Source organism: Pseudophryne corroboree, chromosome 2 (genome assembly GCF_028390025.1).
Source record: "Pseudophryne corroboree isolate aPseCor3 chromosome 2, aPseCor3.hap2, whole genome shotgun sequence".
Lineage (NCBI taxonomy): Eukaryota > Metazoa > Chordata > Amphibia > Anura > Myobatrachidae > Pseudophryne > Pseudophryne corroboree.
In genome coordinates, this window is record NC_086445.1 from 1,038,583,739 (window position 1) to 1,038,608,123 (window position 24,385).

Below are 24,385 nucleotides of genomic sequence, written 5' to 3' on the forward strand. Positions count from 1 at the left end.
AGTAGTAATGGTCAATCATATACATATCAGATAACTTAAAATAAGTATCGTTTTACACAGTTAGACTATCAATGACCCTGTAGTTAACTAATGTGGTCTCATTTAATGGATCCACAGCTCCATTACTAAGCTCCACTAGTCCAGTATTCACAATGTGTTTTATTTATGTATATTCTTTATTTTTTTGTTGTTTGTTTCACTTGTGGGAACTTTCTCTCCCTCCCCGGGAACAGGTATGGTGTTCCTTTGGTTCCGGAGAGTTTTTCTATCGGGACTGACTGAGCGCCTCCCATGGGTTGTCAGATCCTGCGCGCTATACATGACACGCGGGACTAGGCGACTTGTGTCACGTGTCCGCACTCTCGGAGGAACATTTCTTCCGTGGGGGGAGTTTCTGTCCGGCTCCTTCATGTGTTACACACGGGAGGTGTAGCGGACAGATCCTTCCCCTGACGTCACTTCCTGTCAGCGTCCGTTAGTGGCGCTTGTGAGTGACGTCTGTTGCGTCCACGTGTGACCGGACGGGAGAGATGGTCCCCAGGTGAGTACACCACACACTATAAATTGCACTTGTATGGCAGGCTCATTAGGCACAGGACACTTTGGAAATTGACACTGCGGTGTGTGCAGTGGTCAGCACTATGACACTTTCTTCATTCCCCTGAAGAAGATATTCGAAACAGCTGTCGGGATGTTAAGTACCCACTGTTTTATTTCATATGCTGCTATCTTCATGTGTGCCATATGCTTGCTGTCATAAATAGCACTTTTTCATTCTGAAATCAGTAAAAAGTTTTTGCATTTAAGCAGTGTGCTGGTCTATCTGGAGTTTGATCCCTCTGGTGGTTACTCTTGGAACTTTCTATATATATATATATATATATATATATATATTTCCAACGGTCAGCACTGACATAAACCCATAAGATTATTTTGACTCTGTGCTGCATCAAGATAAAAAGAATACAAATAGACCCGGCAGATGGCTCTTACTGGACGTTAAATAATTGGTACAGACACAGTCATTAATATCAACGTTTCTGGTTTATTTCAACCCGTCGTCAGGATACACGTATACTGATGACAGGTTGAAATAAACCCGAAACATTGATATTAAGGACTGTGTCTTTACCAATTATCGAACGTCCAGTGAGAGCCATCTGCCGGGTATAATAAAAAAAAAAAATATATATATATATATATATATATATAAATATATATATATAAATATATATATATATATATATAGAGAGAGAGTATTCTTTACTATACACATGCACACTCAGTGGCCTCTTTATTAAGTAAGTACACTTTCCTTAAATGTAAACATCTCATCATGTGGCATAACCACTATACATACAAGCACGATCAAGAGAATCAGTTGTTGCTCAGAGGAAGCACCAGAGGGGAAGAAATGTGGTGTAAGTGATTTGACCACACAACAATGTTTAGTGAAGGAAGGTGTATGGTTCAAGTATCTCAGAGACTGACCTCCTAGTCACACACAACAGTCTGTAATCTGCAGAGTGCAAAAAAACATCTAGTGAGTGGCAGCTCTGTGGGTGAGAACTTTGCAGAATAAAATGCAGCAAATAAGCGATGCTTTCGGGTCACTATAGACCAGTCTCTCCAAGGAAGGTATGCAGAACCATCTATCCATGTTGTAAAGAACTCGAACACTAGAAAGATGTACATAACAGTGTGTGTGTGTGTGTGTGTGTAAGTGTATATATTTCTCTTAGTCCGTAGAGGATGCTGGGGTCATCATAGAACCATGGGGTATAGACGGGATCCGCAGGAGACATGGGCACTTTAAGACTTTGAAAGGGTGTGAACTGACTCCTCCCTCTATGCCCCTCCTCCAGACTCCAGTTATAGGAACTGTGCCCAGGGAGACGGACATTTCGAGGAAAGGATTTATTGTTAAACTAAGGTGAGATTCATACTAGCTCACACCTCAAGCATGCTGCAGAACGTGGCATTCAACAGAACACAAGCAAACGGCATGAACAATTGCAGCAACAGGCTGATCATAAACGTAATACAACATGTGTGTAACTACAACCACTAACTGCAGATACAGTACGCACTGGGACAGGCGCCCAGCATCCTCTACGGACTAAGAGAAAAGGATTTACCAGTATTTAAAATCCTATTTTCTCATACGTCCTAGAGGATGCTGGTGTCATCATAGAACCATGGGGTTATACCAAAGCGCTAGAACGGGCGGGAGAGTGCGGATGACTCTGCAGCACCGATTGACCAAACTTAAGGTCTTCATCGGCCAAGGTGTCAAACTTGTAGAACTTTGCAAATGTGTTTGACCCCGACCAAGTAGCTGCTCGGCAAAGTTGCAATGCCGAGACTCCCCCCGGCAGCCGCCCAGGATGAGCCCACCTTTCTAATAGAATGGGCCTTCACCGATTCCGGTAACGGCAATCCAGCCGTGGAATGAGCATGCTGAATCGTGTTACAGATCCAGCGTGCAATGGTCTGCTTGGAAGCAGGACACCCAACCTTGTTGGGAGCATACAGGACAAACAGAGCCTCTGTTTTCCTAATCCGAGCCGTTCTGGCGACATAAATCTTCAAAGCTCTGACTACATCCAGAGATTTTGACTCAGCGAAGATGTCAGTAGCCTCAGGCACCACAATAGGTTGGTTCATGTGGAAAGAGGAAACCACCTTCGGTAGAAATTGTTGACGTGTCCTCAATTCAGCTCTATCTTCATGGAAGATCAAGTAAGGGCTCTTGTGAGTCAAGGCCGCTAACTCAGACACCCGCCTTGTAGATGCCAAGGCCAACAGGATGACCACTTTCCAAGTGAGGAACTTAAACTCCACTGTCCGTAAAGATTCAAACCAATGTGATTGAAGGAACTGCAACACCACATTAAGATCCCATGGTGCCACTGGAGGCACAAACGGAGGTTGGATGTGCAACACGCCTTTCACGAAAGTCTGAACTTCTGGAAGGGAGGCCAATTGTTTCTGAAAGAAAACAGAGAAGGCCGAAATCTGTACCTTAATTGAGCCCAATTTTAGGCCCGCATCCACACCTGCTTGTAGAAAATGGAGAAAACGTCCTAGCCGAAACTTTTCCGTAAGAGCCCCCTTGGATTCACACCAAGAAACATATTTTCTCCAAATACGGTGGTAATGTTTAGACGTTACCCTTTTTCTGGCCTGAATAAGTGTGGGTATTCACTGGGAATACCCTTACTGGCTAGGATTTTGCGCTCAACCGCCATGCCGTCAAACGTAGCCACGGTAAGTCCTGATACACGCACGGCCCCTGTTGTAACAGGTCCTCGCGCAGAGGAAGAGGCCAGGGATCTCCTATGAGTAATTCCTGAAGATCTGGATACAAAGCCCTCCTTGGCCAGTCTTGGACAATGAGGATCGCCCGGATCTTTGTTCTTCTTATGATCTTTAGAACCTTTGGAATGAGAGGCAGTGGAGGGAATACATACACCGACTGAAACACCCACTGTGTCACCAGTGCATCCACTGCAATTGCTTGAGGGTCCCTTGACCTGGAACAATATCTCTGAAGCTTCTTGTTGAGACGAGATGCCATCATGTCTACTTGAGGAACTCCCCAACGACTTGTCACCTCTGCGAAGACTTCTTGGTGGAGGCCCCACTCTCCTGGATGGAGATCATGTCTGCTGAGGAAGTCTGCTTCCCAGTTGTCAACTCCTGGTATGAAGATCACTGACAGAGCACTTGTATGCTTTTCCGCCCAACGGAAAATCCTTGTGACTTCTGCCATTGCCACTCTGCTTTTCGTTCCACCCTGACTGTTTATGTGCGCTACTGCTGTTACATTGTCCGACTGGATCAGTACAGGGAGATCTCGAAGAAGATGTTCCGCTTGCAGAAGGCCGTTGTAAATGGACATTTATGTGGAGACAAGTTTCCTGACTTGACCGTCTTTCCTTGGAAGTTTTCTCCCATTGTGACTGCCCCCCAGCCTCGGAGGCTTGCATCCGTTGTCACTAGGATCCAGTCCTGTATCCCAAACCTGCGCCCCTCTAGGAGGTGAGAGCTGTGCAGCCACCACAGGAGTGATACCCTGGTATTGGAAGACAGGATTATCCTCCGGTGCATGTGTAGGTGGGACCCGGACCAATTGTCCAACAGGTCCCACTGGAACACCGTGGCATGGAACCTGCCAAACTGAATGGCCTCGTAGGCCGCAAACATCTTCCCCAGCAACCGACTGCATTGATGGATTGACACTCTTGCTGGTTTCAGAATTTGTTTGACCAGACTCTGAAGTTCCAGAGCCTTGTCCACTGGAAGAAAGACTCTCTGTAGTTCTGTGTCCAATATCATTCCCAAAAATGACAACCGCGTCATCGGAATCAACTGTAATTTTGACAAGTTTAGGAGCCAACCATGTTGCTGAAGAACCGTCAGGGAGAGTGCAACGTTTTGCACCAACTGGTCCCTGGATCTCGCCTTTATCAGGAGATCGTCCAAGTATGGGATAATCGTGACTCCTTGCTTGCGAAGGAGAACCATCATCTCGCCATCACTTTGGTGAAAATCATCGGAGCCGTGGACAGACCAAACGGCAACGTTTGAAATTGGTAATGACAATCCTGAATTGCAAACCTTAGGTAAGCCTGATGCGGAGGATAAATGGGAACATGTAAGTAGGCATCCTTTATGTCCACCGACACCATAAAATCCCCTTCCTCCAGACTGGAGATCACTGCTCAGAGAGACTCCATCTTGAATTTGAATTTCTTTAGGTAGAAATTTAGGGATTTCAGGTTTAGGATTGGTCTGACCGAGCCGTCCGGCTTCGGGACCACAAACAGACTCGAATAAAAACCTTCTCCCTGTTGTGACTGGGGAACCCGGGCGATAACTTGATTTTGACACAACTTTTGTATTTCGTCGCAAACTACCTCCCTGTCCGGAAGAGAAGCTGGTAAAGCCGATTTGAAAAAACGGTGAGGAGAAATGTCTTGAAACTCCAGCTTGTACCCTTGGGATACTATTTGTAAAACCCAAGGGTCCAGGTCCGAACGAACCCAAAACTGACTGAAGAGTTTGAGATGTGCCCCCACCGGTGCGGACTCCCGCATAGGAGCCCCAACGTCATGCGGTGGAATTGGCAGAAGCCTGGGAGGACTTCTGCTCTTGGGAGCCTGACAATGCTGGTGATCGTTTACCTCTTCCCCTTCCTCTAGTAGCAAGGAAGGAAGAACCTCGGCCCTTTCTGTATTTATTGGGCCGCAAGGACTGCATCTGATAGTGATGTGTTTTCTTTTGTTGTGGAGGAACATAAGGCAAAAAGTATGACTTACCCGCGGTAGCTGTAGATACCAAATCATCAAGGCCGTCACCAAATAAGGCCTTATCTTTATATGGTAGAGACTCCATACTTTTCTTGGAATCAGCATCAGCATTCCATTGGTGAATCCACAACGCTCGTCTAGCAGAGACTGCCATGGCATTGGCCTTTGATCCCAAAAGACCAATATCTCTCGCAGCTTTCTTAAGGTATGCTGCAGCGTCCTTGATATAACCCAGCGTCAAGAGGATGCTATCCCTATCTAGGGTATCTATTTCAGAAGACAAGTTGTCTGCCCACTTTTCGATAGCACTATTTACCCACGCAGACGCAATGACAGGTCTGAGTAGCGTACCTGTGGTCGCATAAATGGACTTTAACGTATTTTCTTGTTTATGATCTGCAGGATCCTTAAGGGCTGCCGTGTCAGGTGACAGGAGAGCCACCTTTTTAGACAAACGTGACAGGGCCTTGTCCACAGTGGGGGGTGACTCCCACTTTTCCCTATCTGCCGTGGGAAACGGATAAGCTACCGTAATTCTTTTGGGAATCTGAAACTTTTTGTCAGGACCTTCCCAGACTTTTTCAAATAGCGTGTTCAGTTCATGAGAGGGAGGAAACATCACCTCAGGTTTCCTTTCCTTATACATACAGACCCTTTTATCAGGGACAGCCGGGTCCTCAGTGATATGTAGTACCTCTTTAGCCGCCACAATCATGTACTGAATGTTCTTTGCCAATTTTGGATCTAATCTGGAATCGCTATAGTCGACACTGGAATCAGAGTACGTGTCGGTATCAGTGTCTGCCAACTGGGTCAGTGTACGTTTCTGCGACCCTTAGGGGACCTGACTTTGCAATAACAAATCTTCTACAGATTTCTTCCATGCCTGGGTCTGAGACGTTCAACACATTTACCCAATCCGGCGTCGGCGGTGCCGACAGTGTCACCCCCGCAGCCGTTTGTGTCCCTAATACAGCCTCTTCCTGGGAAGAGCCTTCAGCCTCAGACATGCCGACACACGTGTACCAAACACCCACAGACACACCGGGCATATAGGTGACAGACCCACAGTAAAGTCTGTCAGAGAAACAGAGGGGATTTGCCAGCTCACAACCCAGCACTAAATCAATGGGTCTGAAATCACCAAGAATTTGCCTCAGACCTAAAGCGCTTTTTTACATATATATATATATATATATATATATATATATATATATATATATATATATATATATATATAAACATATATATATATTGCACCAATTGATCTGCCTCCCTGTTTTGTACCCCTGGTACTTGTCAGTGTGAGGAGGACAGCGTCTCTGCAGCCTGCGGAGAGGAAATGGCGCCGTGAGCTGTGAGGAAGAAGCTCTGCCCCCTTAAACTTCTGTCCCGCTTTTTCTGATATTTATACTGGCGGGGTTTAGGACAGTGCCGTGGCACTAATGTCCCCTCTTGCCAGTGGAATAATGAGGATGATTTTAGCTTTCCAGGGCGCCGCCACCCCCCCGCGCCCTGCACCCTGTAGTGCTGTGTGTGGGAGCTCGGCACGCAGCGTCTGCCCACTGCGCGGTACCTCAGAAAATGCCATCAGTGAAGCTGAAGTCTTCTTTTCTTCGGTTACTCACCTGTCTTCTGATTTCTGGCTCTGTAAGGGGGTGACGGCCGGCTGCGGGAGTGAGCACCTAGGCGTACCCAGCGATCAGCACCCTCAGGAGCTAATGGTGTCCTGTAGCCAGAAGCAGAGCCCTTGAACTCACTGAAAGTGGGTCTTACTTCTCTCCCCTAAGTCCCAAGAAGCAGGGAGACTGTTGCCAGCAGCCTCCCTGAACATAAAAAACCTAACAAAAAAAGTATTTTCCAGAGAAACTCAGTACAGCTCCCTGTAGTGCGTCCAGTCTCACTGGGCACAATTCTAAAACTGGAGTCTGGAGGAGGGGCATAGAGGGAGGAGCCAGTTCACACTCTTTCAAAGTCTTAAAGTGCGCATGTCTCCTGCAGATCCCGTCTATACCCCATGGTTCTATGATGACCCCAGCATCCTCTAGGACGTATGAGAAATACTCAAAACGACAAATTGGTTAAATCCATTTGATTTAACCAATTTGTCTGAACGACCGTTTTTGTCAGTTTTCAGACATGTCGGAGAAAATGGTCACTTGTCATTTGCTCCCATTCATTACCAGATTTTCGTTCCAACCAGCCAGATAGGACAATAAATCTTTAGCACCCTAGTTCATGGTGCGACAGACGGTGGCATCTAAAGACGCACAAAGCCTGAATGCAGCGTCTGTAGGCACTGGCAGTGGGCATCACAGCCCTTGCATGTGTGGTTGCACGGATGTACAACAGGGAAGGGCATTGTATGGTCATCAGCATAGTGTCACAGACGCAACTGCAGCAAAAGACGCAAGGAAGACTGCAACTGCACCCAACTCAGACCCTATGATGAGGAATCCCGCCCCTCAACAGGCCCCACCCCCATTAGGGCTGCTTCCATCCCTATCCGCCCCATGCGATGGGTACAGGATCACTGAGAGCTGTTGTGCCTTCCCAAGCGGCTCACCCCTGCTTGATGCAAGAGTTGCTCCACCCTCCTCACTGCCTGTCTGTGGTATTACTGCATTATGTGTACAGTGTATATACACTACTGTGCTTTGTATATATGCTTTGTTCTATGTATACATCTGCTGCCTACACACTGTGCCACCTAGCCAATACAATATGATAATACAGATTATATACAGTACATGTGTAGATTACACAAAGTCCACTTCTTAACATTGCTACTTTTTGTCAGATTATTGGGGGTAATTCTGAGTTGATCGCAGCAGGATTTTTTTTTAGCAATTGGGCAAAACCATGTGCACTGCAGGGGGGGGGGGCAGATATAACATGTTCAGAGAGAGATAGATTTGGGTGTGGTGAGTTCAATCTGCAATTTAAATTGCAGTGTAAAAATAAAGCAGCCAGTATTTACCCTGCACAGAAACAAAATAACCCACCCAAATCTAACTCTCTCTGCACATGTTATATCTGCCCCCCCTGCAGTGCACATGGTTTTGCCCATCTGCTAAAAAATTTCCTGCTGCGATCAACTTGGAATTACCCCCATTGTGAGCAGTGTCCAGTGCTTCTATAGACGTGTGCTGTGATTTCTTGGTCAGATTATACATTGAGTGGCATGGTGGTACAGTGGTTAGCATTTCTGCCTCACAGGGCTGGGGTCATGGGTTTAATGTCCCACCCTCATGTGTGCATGGTCTCTGCCCCCAGTGTGGGCGGTGAATGGGTCTCGAGTTGCAGCCGCCCATAGCCAGGTTAAGGGGGGGCTGCAGGGCATACTGTACCCCAGGGCCCCTTTGTAAAAATAAGAATTTACTTACCGATAATTCTATTTCTCGTAGTCCGTAGTGGATGCTGGGGACTCCGTCAGGACCATGGGGAATAGCGGCTCCGCAGGAGACAGGACACAAAAGTAAAAGCTTTAGGATCAGGTGGTGTGCACTGGCTCCTCCCCCTATGACCATCCTCCAAGCCTCAGTTAGGATACTGTGCCCGGACGAGCGTACACAATAAGGAAGGATTTTGAATCCCGGGTAAGACTCATACCAGCCACACCAATCACACTGTACAACCTGTGATCTGAACCCAGTTAACAGCATGATAACAGCGGAGCCTCTGAAAAGATGGCTCACAACAATAATAACCCGATTTTTGTAACAATAACTATGTACAAGTATTGCAGACAATCCGCACTTGGGATGGGCGCCCAGCATCCACTACGGACTACGAGAAATAGAATTATCGGTAAGTAAATTCTTATTTTCTCTGACGTCCTAAGTGGATGCTGGGGACTCCGTCAGGACCATGGGGATTATACCAAAGCTCCCAAACGGGCGGGAGAGTGCGGATGACTCTGCAGCACCGAGTGAGAGAACTCCAGGTCCTCCTCAGCCAGGGTGTGCCCCTGACCAAGTAGCAGCTCGGCAAAGTTGTAAAGCAGAGACCCCTCGGGCAGCCGCCCAAGATGAGCCCACCTTCCTTGTGGAATGGGCATTTACATATTTTGGCTGTGGCAGGCCTGCCACAGAATGTGCAAGCTGAATTGTACTACACATCCAACTAGCAATCGTCTGCTTAGAAGCAAGAGCACCCAGTTTGTTGGGTGCATACAGGATAACAGCAAGTCAGTTTTCCTGACTCCAGCCGTCCTGGAAACCTATATTTTCAGGGCCCTGACAACATCTAGCAACTTGGAGTCCTCCAAGTCCCTAGTAGCCGCAGGTACCACAATAAGCTGGTTCAGGTGAAACGCTGACACCACCTTAGGGAGAAACTGGGGACGAGTCCGCAGCTCTGCCCTGTCCGAATGGACAATCAGATATGGGCTTTTGTGAGACAAAGCCGCCAATTCTGACACTCGCCTGGCCGAGGCCAGGGCCAACATCATGGTCACTTTCCATGCGAGATATTTCAAATCCACAGATTTGAGCGGTTTAAACCAATGTGATTTGAGGAATCCCAGAACTACGTTGAGATCCCACAGTGCCACTGGAGGCACAAAAGGGGGTTGTATATGCAGTACTCCCTTGACAAACTTCTGGACTTCAGGAACTGAAGCCAATTCTTTCTGGAAGAAAATCGACAGGGCCGAAATTTGAACCTTAATGGACCCCAATTTGAGGCCCATAGACACTCCTGTTTGCAGGAAATGCAGGAATCGACCGAGTTGAAATTTCTTCATGGGGCCTTCCTGGCCTCACACCACGCAACATATTTTCGCCACATGTGGTGATAATGTTGTGCGGTCACCTCCTTCCTGGCTTTGACCAGGGTAGGAATGACCTCTTCCGGAATGCCTTTTTCCCTTAGGATCCGGCGTTCAACCGCCATGCCGTCAAACGCAGCCGCGGTAAGTCTTGGAACAGACATGGTACTTGCTGAAGCAAGTCCCTTCTTAGCGGCAGAGGCCATGAGTGCTCTGTGAGCATCTCTTGAAGTTCCGGGTACCAAGTCCTTCTTGGCCAATCCGGAGCCACGAGTATAGTTCTTACTCCTCTACGTCTTATAATTCTCAGTACCTTAGGTATGAGAAGCAGAGGAGGGAACACATACACCGACTGGTACACCCACGGTGTTACCAGAACGTCCACAGCTATTGCCTGAGGGTCTCTTGACCTGGCGCAATACCTGTCCAGTTTTTTGTTCAGGCGGGACGCCATCATGTCCACCTTTGGTCTTTCCCAACGGTTCACAATCATGTGGAAGACTTCCCGATGAAGTCCCCACTCTCCCGGGTGGAGGTCGTGCTGAGGAAGTCTGCTTCCCAGTTGTCCACTCCCGGAATGAACACTGCTGACAGTGCTATCACATGATTTTTCGCCCAGCGAAGAATCCTTGCAGTTTCTGCCATTGCCCTCCTGCTTCTTGTGCCGCCCTGTCTGTTTACGTGGGCGACTGCCGTGATGTTGTCCCACTGGATCAATACCGGCTGACCTTGAAGCAGAGGTCTTGCTAAGCTTAGAGCATTGTAAATTGCTCTTAGCTCCAGTATATTTATGTGGAGAGAAGTCTCCAGACTTGATCACACTCCCTGGAAATTTTTTTCCTTGTGTGACTGCTCCCCAGCCTTTCAGGCTGGCATCCGTGGTCACCCGGACCCAGTCCTGAATGCCGAATCTGTGGCCCTTTAGTAGATGAGCACTCTGCAGCCACCACAGAAGAGACACCCTTGTCCTTGGAGACAGGGTTATCCGCTGATGCATCTGAAGATGCGATCCGGACCATTTTTCCAGCAGATCCCACTGAAAAGTTCTTGCGTGAAATCTGCCGAATGGAATCGCTTCGTAAGAAGCCACCATTTTTCCCAGGACCCTTGTGCAATGATGCACTGACACTTTTCCTGGTTTTAGGAGGTTCCTGACTAGCTCGGATAACTCCCTGGCTTTCTCCTCCGGGAGAAACACCTTTTTCTGGACTGTGTCCAGAATCATCCCTAGGAACAGCAGACGTGTCGTCGGAGACAGCTGCGATTTTGGAATCCACCCGTGCTGTCGTAGAACTACTTGAGATAGTGCTACTCCGACCTCCAACTGTTCTCTGGACCTTGCCCTTATCAGGAGATCGTCCAAGTAAGGGATAATTAATTCTTTGAAGAAGAATCATCATTTCGGCCATTACCTTGGTAAAGACCCGGGGTGCCGTGGACAATCCAAACGGCAGCGTCTGAAACTGATAGTGACAGTTTTGTACCACGAACCTGAGGTACCCTTGGTGAGAAGGGCAAATTGGGACATGGAGGTAAGCATCCTTGATGTCCAGGGACACCATATAGTCCCCTTCTTCCTGGTTCGCTATCACTGCTCCGAGTGACTCCATCTTGATTTGAACCTTTGTATGTAAATGTTCAAATATTTCAGATTTAGAATAGGTCTCACCGAGCCGTCTGGCTTCAGTACCACAATATAGTGTGGAATAATACCCCTTTCCTTGTTGTAGGAGGGGTACTTTGATTATCACCTGCTGGGAATACAGCTTGTGAATTGTTTCCAATACTGCCTCCCTGTCGGAGGGAGACGTTGGTAAAGCAGACTTCAGGAACCTGCGAGGGGGAGACGTCTCGAATTTCCAATCTATACCCCTGGGATACTACTTGTAGGATCCAGGGGTCCACTTGCGAGTGAGCCCACTGCGCGCTGAAACTCTTGAGACGACCCCCCACCGCACCTGAGTCCGCTTGTACGGCCCCAGCGTCATGCTGAGGACTTGGCAAAAGCGGTGGAGGGCTTCTGTTCCTGGGAATGGGCTGCCTGCTGCAGTCTTCTTCCCTTTCCTCTATCCCTGGGCAGATATGACTGGCCTTTTGCCTGCTTGCCCTTATGGGGACGAAAGGACTGAGGCTGAAAAGACGGTGTCTTTTTCTGCTGAGATGTGACTTGGGGTAAAAAAAGGTGGATTTTCCAGCTGTTGCCGTGGCCACCAGGTCCGATGGACCGACCCCAAATAACTCCTCCCCTTTATACGGCAATACTTCCATGTGCCGTTTGGAATCTGCATCACCTGACCACTGTCGTGTCCATAAACATCTTCTGGCAGATATGGACATCGCACTTACTCTTGATGCCAGAGTGCAAATATCCCTCTGTGCATCTCGCATATATAGAAATGCATCCTTTAAATGCTCTATAGTCAATAAAATACTGTCCCTGTCAAGGGTATCAATATTTTCAGTCAGGGAATCCGACCAAGCCACCCCAGCGCTGCACATCCAGGCTGAGGCGATCGCTGGTCGCAGTATAACACCAGTATGTGTGTATATACTTTTTAGGATATTTTCCAGCCTCCTATCAGCTGGCTCCTTGAGGGCGGCCGTATCTGGAGACGGTAACGCCACTTGTTTTGATAAGCGTGTGAGCGCCTTATCCACCCTAAGGGGTGTTTCCCAACGCGCCCTAACTTCTGGCGGGAAAGGGTATAACGCCAATAATTTTCTATCGGGGGAAACCCACGCATCATCACACACTTCATTTAATTTATCTGATTCAGGAAAAACTACAGGTAGTTTTTTCACACCCCACATAATACCCTCTTTTGTGGTACTTGTAGTATCAGAAATATGTAACACCTCCTTCATTGCCCTTAACATGTAACGTGTGGCCCAAATGGAAAATACGTTTGTTTCTTCACCGTCGACACTGGAGTCAGTGTCCGTGTCGACCGACTGAGGTAAATGGGCGTTTTAAAGCCCCTGACGGTGTTTGAGACGCCTGGACAGGTACTAATTGGTTTGCCGGCCGTCTCATGTCGTCAACCGACCTTGCAGTGTGTTGACATTATCACGTAATTCCCTAAATAAGCCATCCATTCCGGTGTCGACTCCCTAGAGAGTGACATCACCATTACAGGCAATTGCTCCGCCTCCTCACCAACATCGTCCTCATACATGTCGACACACACGTACCGACACACAGCACACACACAGGGAATGCTCTGATAGAGGACAGGACCCCACTAGCCCTTTGGGGAGACAGAGGGAGAGTTTGCCAGCACACACCAAAACGCTATATTATACAGGGACAACCTTATATAAGTGTTTTCCCTTATAGCATCTTAATATATAATAATATCGCCAAATAAGTGCCCCCCCTCTCTGTTTTAACCCTGTTTCTGTAGTGCAGTGCAGGGGAGAGCCTGGGAGCCTTCCTAGCAGCGGAGCTGTGTAGGAAAATGGCGCTGTGTGCTGAGGAGAATAGGCCCCGCCCCCTTTTCGGCGGGCTTCTTCTCCCGTTTTTCTGACAACCTGGCAGGGGTTAAATACATCCATATAGCCCCAGGGGCTATATGTGATGTATTTTTAGCCAGCATAGGTACTTTCATTGCTGCCCAGGGCGCCCCCCCAAGCGCCCTGCACCCTCAGTGACCGTTGGTGTGAAGTGTGCTGAGAGCAATGGCGCACAGCTGCAGTGCTGTGCGCTACCTCATGAAGACTGAGAAGTCTTCAGCCGCCGATTTCTGGACCTCTTCTCTCTTCAGCATCTGCAAGGGGGTCGGCGGCGCTGCTCCGGTGACCCATCCAGGCTGTACCTGTGATCGTCCCTCTGGAGCTAGTGTCCAGTAGCCTAAGAAGCCAATCCATCCTGCACGCAGGTGAGTTCACTTCTTCTCCCCTAAGTCCCTCGTTGCAGTGAGCCTGTTGCCAGCAGGACTCACTGAAAATAAAAAACCTAACAAAACTTTTACTCTAAGCAGCTCTTTAGGAGAGCCACCTAGATTGCACCCTTCTCGGCCGGGCACAAAAACCTAACTGAGGCTTGGAGGAGGGTCATAGGGGGAGGAGCCAGTGCACACCACCTGATCCTAAAGCTTTTACTTTTGTGCCCTGTCTCCTGCGGAGCCGCTATTCCCCATGGTCCTGACGGAGTCCCCAGCATCCACTTAGGACGTCAGAGAAACCACAGTAGGTAGAGGTACGCACGTTAAGCATCTAGCAACCTCCACCCTGTTAAGTCATTTGCAGTGAGCTCATCAAAAACTGTGCTAAAAAATTAACAAGCAGTCCAGCATCAGCTAGTTCCTTTCTGTCAACTAGATCCCAGCACCTGGAATCTCCACCGCCAACACCTTCATCCTCAATATCCTCAGTAATAATCAGAGGTCCTGCACCCAATTTGTTAAGTCTAGGTGACCCCTCCGCATTCCAGGATTCCTCAGAAGAATCCTTGAGCGCTAGCCCTGCTGCTGCTGGGGTTGGATCTGGGTGGTCTTCAGTATGCCGGCTGTCGGGATCCCGGCGCACAGTATACCGGCGCCGGAATCCCGACAGCCGGCATACCGACACTTATTCTCCCTCGTGGGGGTCCACGACCCCCCTGGAGGGAGAATAAAATAGCGTGGCGTGCCACCGCGCCGCAGCGTGGCGAGCCCGCAAGGGGCTCATTTGCGCTCACCACACTGTCGGTATGTCGGTGGTTGGGCTCCCGGCGCCGGTATGCTGGTCGCCGGGAGCCCGACCGCCGGCACACCATACTACACCCGTTGGATCTTCATCCCAGAAGGGGACCAAGAAGACTACTAGCAGTATTGTAAAAAAATCTATCGACTGTGAAACAATCCTTTACAAGGGGAAGCAAGTATGACATCTCTCACCGAGTCGCACAGCAGAGCACTGACGCCACCACAGCTATACTAGTATTAGATCTGTGTCCAATATCCACCATTAATACAGCGAGTTTTACACCGTTGATTGAGGTTCTATGTCTCCGGTACCAAATTTAATCTCTGTTCCATTTTAGCCGAAATGCCGTTCCAGGACGTTGAAGAAAAAAAAATAACTGGCCTACAAAATAACATCACAAATATTGCGATAGCATCACAGCTGGGTGAATTCAAACATCCCCTGTTTTGCTCACACGATCATCTTAGTGGTACAGGGCTTTTTAAAAAAATAACCGGGGCATGCAGGAGATACTTTCTGTGGCCCGAATTTCAGGACATTATTGGCATTCAGCAAAAGCATGCAGGAGATTGCAGCACCTACAAGAACAGTTTAATTTGCCCTGCCATCAACAGAAGCAGGAGGTGGTAACAAGGTGGAACTCCACCCTTTATATGCTTCAGCAAATGAACAGTAAAAAGCCATCCATAGCTATACAAGCCATGACATTGGGAGAGGAAGGGGAATGTTCCCTAGCCCAGCACAGTGGAGAAGACTTTCTTTCTTGTGCAAGGTGATGAAACCCTTTAAAGAAGCCACCTGCGAAGTGAGTGCTGACACTACTAGCTTGAGTAAGGCTATTCCCCTAATTAGGCTTTTGGAAAATCAGCTGGAGAAATTGAAGGAGGAGATTAAACAAAGCAAATCCGCAAAGTATGCCGGACTCGTAGTTCAAGTCCTTTATTCACTTCGACAGGATCTAGGGGTTGCCAATATCTTGAAATCTGTTCACTACATTTTAGTAACCTTGCTAAATCCTAGGTTTAAGATGTGTCTTTCTTTCAAACTGACACAGATCTTAAGAGATGCAAGGAGCTCCTGGTGAGCAAGTTGGCAGCTCAAGTGACACACGGCACAACATCTCCTCATTCAGTTTCTTCAGCAGCAGCCAGAAAAAAAAACCTCTGCTTTCCCACATGACCCAGTGGGGATGCAGAGAAGTCAACCCAACATTTTGGCAAAACTTTTCTGAATGCCGCATTAGCGACCCCAGTGGACTTATGTTTACAGGTAGCCGCATACCTAAAGTGTCCACCCAAATTGAGAGGCAGAGATTTAGTTATAAACATTAATAAATGTGAGGCTAAATGGATCTACATCCTAAATCCCCTAAGACTACAAAGGAATAAACATTGAGCTAGAACTAAATGGCCCTCTGTGAAATATCCCGATAATGAGATACACAATAGAAATACACAACTGCAGCCACTGCAATACAAAGTCTTGTTTTTTTTCTTTTCTTTTAATTCAATTTTTTTATTTTAATTTTTAATTATCACCACTATTTTAATTTTCTATTCTTAAATGTAAACAATTTTCTAAAGGACCAAAAAGTTATTAGAAACTTTGTATGAGGATACCACTCTTTTTCCCTTCCTCTTCCTGTGAAAGACTTCTAATTTTGAGGAGAAAAAAACAAAACAAAAAGTGTTTATTAATTTTGCTAGATAAATAGGACTTCCCATCTCAGCCGGCAATATGCTTGATGAAGTGCCCGATGTGCCATGTAAGATTGGAGAGAGACAGACAGGAGATCGGAGACTCGCAGCACAGAGGAAAGTGACATTACTGGGAACCTGCAGCTTTGCCATTTATCGTCGCCAGACGCACCCCACCCAAATGTAACTCTCTGCACGTTACATCTGCCCCACCTGCAGTGCACATGGTTTTGCCCATTAGAGTGCTTTTTAGGTTTGCTAACAAACCTTAATAAGGCCCAGAGATACTAACATAATGTAGCTGCTTGACCATAAACGGGCAGTATAATATATATATAACATCACACAGGTGACAGATGCGCTCTTACTTGGATACATAGATGCATCAGAAGAACATCATACATTTAAATTCATATTTTATTCTCCATTTTAAGAACACAAATTTCAAGTCTTAAAATCAGAGTGCTTTTCCTTTCTTATATCTCTTTTATAACTTTTACAGCTTGAGAAAAAAAACCAATGATACAGTGAACAGAGGCGCAACACTTACAATAAAAAACACCAAAACAGAGAGAAAAGAACCAGAAGCTGCTTATACCGGCGCCCCCTGCAGGGAGGCCGGGGGCAGTACAATAAATACACAAGGTTGTCTTCTTTACACATCTGAATGTAGTTCGCGGAAACCCCTGCAGGGTTTTTAGAAACATCTCGCTTTAGGATTGTGGATTTTACAAGACGAAGAGAAATGATGACAGACTACAAATGGGCAAACGCAGGGAAATGGGTTTATACAGTGAATTCATCATCATTTAAGTGATGACGCTCGGGGGAGGTGGGGGAAGAGACCCTGGACAAATCTGCCTAGCTCCTTGTAATCACTGTGCCAAACGCTCGTTCTCGGCGCCTACAGACAATATAAACCCCTGATCAATAGCCGCCACCCTTATATATCAGCTGCTCTTCTCTAAATAGTGACTATCTCTCAAATCAAAATGCAGACTCTTGGGTTTGCTCAGTAACTGTGCGTCGCTGAGTGTAACGGACTGGGGCTGCTACAATTATGACACACAGGTACCAAATTATTCATCTAGTAATTACCCATCAGCCTGGAGTGCTGGATACGACGGTGAATGACGGACATGGGTCTGTCCATTGTGTGTGACTGGAACTTTAACCTGTCTAATAAAGCCCTAAGTGAATGTTAATTAGGTCTTCATTGAGAGTGCAGACTGCAACACATCTCCAGTGCCAAAGCTGACGGACAGCAGCTAATCACTAGCGCCACAAACCGTTACAGAACGCAATGCGTCACAGTGACGCTGCACATCTCTATGCGGAGTTTTCAAGTAATATCTCATAAGGAATAAGAAATCCTGCAATACCGTCCGGGAAAAAGGAAAGATTGTCAGGGTGGCAGGTTACAGTGAAGCGGTTGTAGGTAGAACATAACACCAGCGTCCTGTCTATAACTATACAATAACTTCAGAGAAGGTTACGTGGTGCACACAGTAGGACGTAAGCGGTAATAGTAAGCTCCTAGGTTGTGCAGTCTGGCTCAGATTACTGAAATCACAGGGACATAACTAGATAGCAGAGGTAGGCAATCTGTGGCTCCCCAACGTGTGAACTACAAGTCCCAGCACGCCGATTCATATGGAGAGCTGCAGGTGGCTTACCTCGGATGATACAGGCAGAATTACACAGACAGGACACTAGACAACGTTGGAATGTGCGAGGCAGCTCTCATACATGAGATGTTCTAGATCAATCAGGAACCTTCAAGGTCGGTAATTATAAGCGAGCAATCTAGGGAAAGGGCTAGACAACTAATCTCAGGACTGCACTGGGAACCTGGCCTGTAGCCGTCAGAGCATTAATGCAGGGGTAACAGGCAGCAACATCTTTCTCCCATAGATCAGACTTTCCCGGACTACATTCACCACACCAATGGGATAATATCTACACACAGGTGGCCAAAACACTGGGACGGTCGCCGGGACCTACTAAACATGGAAGGGGTGAACAGATTTGTATAGTAGAAGTACAGGAGCCCCCCATCGTGATGGAGCTGGAGGTCCGAGATGATGAGCTGCTGGAGATGTGGTGGTGGTGGAGATGGCTCCTAGTCCTCTAGGCTACGGAAGGAGTTCTGCATGTCTTCCAACAACTGGGTGTAATCGGCCTTAATCTTGGCTTCCCCTTCTTTCACCGGATCCTAGAAAATCAACAGAGCAGCTTCAGGTGTGAGGCTTACACAGGGGAAGTAGCAAGTACAAATCTGGAAATATCACCCAGCGTGAGGCCCGGCTGTGCTGTACACATGGGGCAACAGTGGACACCAAAGAAACCATAGGGCCGAGGACAACCTTGGGCACTCACCCAGGACTCACTTACTAAGCGAGGCCCAAGATCATAACCCAGAAGGTATGCGGAGACCAGATGTACCACTCGCTATCTGCAATTGTAATCACCAAGCCCTGAAACCTCATCACAGAGGGCTAACTAGTACGTTTTGGAGACATCATAAGTCAGACCCGGGTCCGCCGCAGCCTTGCTGTTATTTACCCCGAGTAACCCACCAGTGTGAGCCGCTGGGATGGGGGGAGTGCCCTGATCCCACTGAGCATGTCAGTCTCAGGACATTCCTACATAACCGATTATTCTTATTCATTATTTAATCAACGGAAATAATCCAGGTGAGGAATAGTAAGGACGCCTAATAACTGCTCCTTCCAACAGTCCATTGATGTTTCAGGGGCGAGGTTTACACCCCACCATCTCTACAGGGATCCGGCCTGGACTCGGCCATTCCAAAACCTTTTCTTTATCAGCCATTCAACAGTGCACAATTTACAGCACTCTGCAGTATTTAGTCATTCACATCCCTCACACTAGGGTTCAATTTATCTTAGAATAACCGAACAGGATGTTTTTGGATTGTGGGATCAAACAGGAGCAGCCGGAGGGAATCCACAAGAACACGGGAAGAACATACAAACTCCACACTGGTTTTGGTGGGAAATGAACCCAAGAGGAAGTAATGACAACCACTAACCTTGAATTTCATGGAAGTCAGCCTGTACAGGATCTCCCCCATGTGCTCCCTGATTATAGACCATGTGATCTTGTTGTCGCTCTGGGCGGTGGTCTCTACAGCGCGGCGAGCCATGTCATAGAAGGCGATCATGTTGTACAGCATGCCCACCGTCTTGTAGAAAGGACAGAACCTGGCAGCAGAGAGCAGAGGTCAGCAGGCCTGGCGGAGTCTAGGAATCACAATCATGTCTTACAGTAGCTGCGTCCAGCGCCTCAGTGGGGGGGGATTCATGATGCCCGGCAGCACAGGGTGTATGATCAGGAACAGCTCACACCAAGGCCTGCCAGCAGCACTGATCCCGGAGGCATTACATCCCGGTATTGGGGGGCTGCACCTATCATGCGTTCTATAATCCAATGTGGAATTTTCAATTAAGTTTGAAGGTTATAATTTTGTAGTAATCCCTGATCCGCAGTCCTATGCCAGTGATCCCTACTGATCTGCAGCGCCTTGGTAGCAATCCCCACTGATCCGCAGTCCTATGCCAGTGATCCCTACTGATCTGCAGCGCCTTGGTAGCAATCCCCACTGATCCGCAGTCCTATGCCAGTGATCCCTACTGATCCGCAGCGCCTTGGTAGCAATCCCCACTGATCCGCAGTCCTATGCCAGTGATCCCTACTGATCTGCAGCGCCTTGGTAGCAATCCCCACTGATCCGCAGTCCTATGCCAGTGATCCCTACTGATCTGCTGCGCCTTGGTAGCAATCCCCACTGATCCGCAGTCCTATGCCAGTGATCCCTACTGATCTGCAGCGCCTTGGAAGCAATCCTTACTGATCCGCAGTCCTATGCCAGTGATCCCTACTGATCTGCAGCGCCTTGGTAGCAATCCTTACTGATCCGCAGTCCTATGCCAGTGATCCCTACTGATCTGCAGCGCCTTGGTAGCAATCCCCACTGATCCGCAGTCCTATGCCAGTGATCCCTACTGATCTGCAGCGCCTTGGTAGCAATCCTTACTGATCCGCAGTCCTATGCCAGTGATCCCTACTGATCTGCAGCGCCTTGGTAGCAATCCTTACTGATCCGCAGTCCTATGCCAGTGATCCCTACTGATCTGCAGCGCCTTGGAAGCAATCCTTACTGATCCGCAGTCCTATGCCAGTGATCCCTACTGATCTGCAGCGCCTTGGTAGCAATCCTTACTGATCCGCAGTCCTATGCCAGTGATCCCTACTGATCTGCTGCGCCTTGGTAGCAATCCTTACTGATCCGCAGTCCTATGCCAGTGATCCCTACTGATCTGCAGCGCCTTGGAAGCAATCCTTACTGATCCGCAGTCCTATGCCAGTGATCCCTACTGATCTGCAGCGCCTTGGTAGCAATCCTTACTGATCCGCAGTCCTATGCCAGTGATCCCTACTGATCCGCAGCGCCTTGGTAGCAATCCCCACTGATCCGCAGTCCTATGCCAGTGATCCCTACTGATCCGCAGCGCCTTGGTAGCAATCCCTACTGATCTGCTGCGCCTTGGTAGCAATCCCTACTGCTCCACAGTCCTATGCCAGTGATCACTAGTAGAACCCAGGTCTAACATCCTAGAGATCTGACAGCGGATGGCAGGGAGACATCTCACCCGTCACAGGCGCTGTGTACCCCATCCTCGCCCGTCACAGACGCTGTGTACCCCACTATCGCCCGTCACAGGCGCTGTGTACCCCACTCTCGCCCGTCACAGGCGCTGTGTACCCCACTCTCGCCCGTCACAGGCGCTGTGTACCCCACTCTCGCCCGTCACAGGCGCTGTGTACCCCATCCCCACCCGTCACAGGCGCTGTGTACCCCATCCTCACCCGTCAAAGGCGGTGTGTACCCCATCCTCACCCGTCACAGGCGGTGTGTACCCCATCCTCACCCGTCACAGGCGCTGTGTACCCATTCCTCACCTGTCATAGGCGCTGTGTACCCCATTCTCGCCCGTCACTGGTGCTGTGTACCCATTCCTCACCTGTCATAGGCGGTGTGTACCCCATCCTCGCCCGTCACTGGCGCTGTGTACCCCATCCTCACCCGTCACAGGCGGTGTGTACTCCATCCTCACCCGTCACAGGCGGTGTGTACCCCATCCTCACCCGTCACAGGCGGTGTGTACCCCATCCTCACCCGTCACAGGCGGTGTGTACCCCACTCTCGCCCGTCACTGGTGCTGTGTACCCCATTCTCGCCCGTCACTGGTGCTGTGTACCCATTCCTCACCTGTCATAGGCGGTGTGTACCCCCATTCTCGCACGTCACTGGCGCTGTGTACCCCATCCTCGCCCGTCACTGGCGCTGTGTACCCCATCCTCACCCGTCACTGGCGCTGTGTACCCCACTCTCGCCCGTCACTGGTGCTGTGTACCCCACTCTCGCCCGTCACTGGCGCTGTGTACCCCATCCTCGCCCGTCACTGGCGCTGTGTACCCCATCCTCGCCCCCGTCACTGGCGCTGTGTACCCCATCCTCACCCGTCACAGGCGGTGTGTACCCCATCCTCACCCGTCACAGGCGGTGTGTATCCCATCCTCACCCGACACAGGCGGTGTGTACCCCATTCTCGCCCATCACAGGCAATGTGTACCCCATTCTCGCCCGTCACAGGCGGTGTGTACCCCATTCTCGCCCCCGTCACTGGCGCTGTGTACCCCATCCTCACCCGTCACAGGCGGTGTGTACCCCATCCTCACCCGTCACAGGCGGTGTGTACCCCATCCTCACCCGTCACAGGCGGTGTGTATCCCATCCTCACCCGACACAGGCGGTGTGTACCCCATTCTCGCCCATCACAGGCACTGTGTACCCCATTCTCGCCCGTCACTGGCGCTGTGTACCCCATCCTCACCTGTCACAGGCGATGTGTACCCCATTCTCGCCCGTCACAGGCACTGTGTACCCCATTCTCGCCCGTCACAGGCACTGTGTACCCCATCCTCACCTGTCATAGGCAGTGTGTACCCCATTCTCGCTCGTCACTGGCGCTGTGTACCCCATTCCTCACTTGTCATAGGCAGTGTGTACCCCATTCTCGCCCATCACAGGCACTGTGTACCCCATTCTCGCCCATCACTGGCGCTGTGTACCACATCCTCACCTGTCATAGGCGATGTGTACCCCATTCTCGGCCGTCACAGGCACTGTGTACCCCATTCTCGGCCGTCACAGGCACTGTGTACCCCATTCTCGGCCGTCACAGGCACTGTGTACCCCATTCTCGCCCGTCACAGGCACTGTGTACCCCATTCTCGCCCGTCACAGGCACTGTGTACCCCATCCTCACCTGTCATAGGCGGTGTATCCATTCTGCTGCAGAAAATCATCCTTGAGCAGTTTGGCCACTTCCAGGGTGATCTTATCCGTCTCTGCCAGGGAAGCCTACAGCAAAACAGCAGCATTTAGTTATGGATGTGAGAAGTGCGTGTGTGATCAGGATTACACATTGTGTGGCGTCACATGCGCTACACACCATTAGCCATACACATGACAATTACTCCAGTGGTCTGTGGAACAGATCCAGCGGGCGATCTTACCTTTCCCACCAGCTGCACGATCTCCGCCAGATCCTCCTCTTCCTGTAGGATCTCCTTCGCTTTGGTCCTGAGAGGGACGAACTCGGGGAAGTGCTTGTCGTAGTACTCGTCCAGCGCCCTGGTGTACTTACTGTAGCTGATCAGCCAGTTCACAGAGGGGAAGTGCTTCCTCTGAGCCAACTTCTTATCCAGTCCCCAGAACACCTGCGTAGACAGAGGGCGAGGCCGTCACACACAGGCACCGCTGGGTTTATTTATGCCACAGGGCCCTCTACGCCCCAAGGCTTGCAGTGCACCCCACGTATCATTGCTACCTGTGCTATACGCACACTGTATGAAGTAAGCCGTTCGTGGCTCCATCCTTAATGACTGGCGAGTCACAGAGACGCAATCAGGAGACATTATACAAATAAGAGATTAATTACAGAATAAACTCGACTTTACCTGAACAATGCCCAGAGTCGCAGATGTGACGGGATCAGAGAAATCTCCACCAGGGGGCGACACCCTAAGGGGAAGACACCAGATTGTAATCATGCGGGAGACCCAAAGTACGATTCACAGAACGATGCGCGACATGGATTCTGATCAGGTTCACCTATAGCCACAGACACGCTACCGTATCCTGCTGTGACTATACACATTGCACTCTGCCTGCTTCCCATTGGCTGCTGCCGCCCTTCTGCTGTGCACCGGCCAATGGTGAGGATATACAGGGACAATTATGTATGTACTTTATTACGCACTAGAAAGGGTACACAGCACCATAATACATTATAATAGCATTAGTACAATACACAACATCTAATTATCGCATCAATACATGGAAAGGAAATCATTTAGCCTGATTTTGCTAAATATTTTGGTTTTACTAATTACATAATTAAATTAATAGTAAGACAATACCAGGAATATCAGTGGTTCTTTGTGATCTTTTTCTGCTACTAGAGTTCTGTCTGACAGTCTCTAGATGGTTGAAAGATTCTGGTTAGTACAATATATTGCACGTTTGAAGAGGCGAGTGGATGAAGGTGCTAAGTAACCCTTCTCTGAAAACGGATGAAGGTGTTCTGACCTAGGGATCATAGTAATGACCTCATACATCTCACCTCAGTACGCCATGTAGCGGGAGAAGCTTGGTATGAGTGAGCTGACAGGACCCGTGCAATTCCGTTAGCGTATGGCGTCTTTATTTTGCCGAATAAGTAGGACCTATTGATGAAAATGATATGCGGTATGCCTATATTCTGTGTGCGTCTGCATCTGCATACGAAATGCTATTCAGTCACTGACACTGTAACGTAGCATTA

The 24,385-nt window shown here is 48.9% G+C and overlaps 1 protein-coding gene across 3 annotated transcripts in view; it reads right to left on the reverse strand.

The window, feature by feature from the left end:
- Positions 1-16,868: 16,868 nt before the first annotated feature.
- Positions 16,869-24,385, reverse strand: part of ATP6V1A (ATPase H+ transporting V1 subunit A) — a 54,095-nt gene continuing 46,578 nt past the window's right edge. For all 3 annotated transcript variants that reach the window (XM_063956798.1, XM_063956795.1, XM_063956797.1), the window contains 5 exons: positions 23,520-23,583; positions 23,076-23,279; positions 22,826-22,920; positions 19,525-19,696; positions 16,869-18,684 (listed from right to left, as the gene is read on the reverse strand). In XM_063956798.1, coding sequence (XP_063812868.1) covers positions 18,592-18,684; positions 19,525-19,696; positions 22,826-22,920; positions 23,076-23,279; positions 23,520-23,583 — 628 coding nt within the window. In that variant the 3' untranslated portion in view covers positions 16,869-18,591. The remainder of the gene's footprint in view (positions 18,685-19,524; positions 19,697-22,825; positions 22,921-23,075; positions 23,280-23,519; positions 23,584-24,385) is intronic.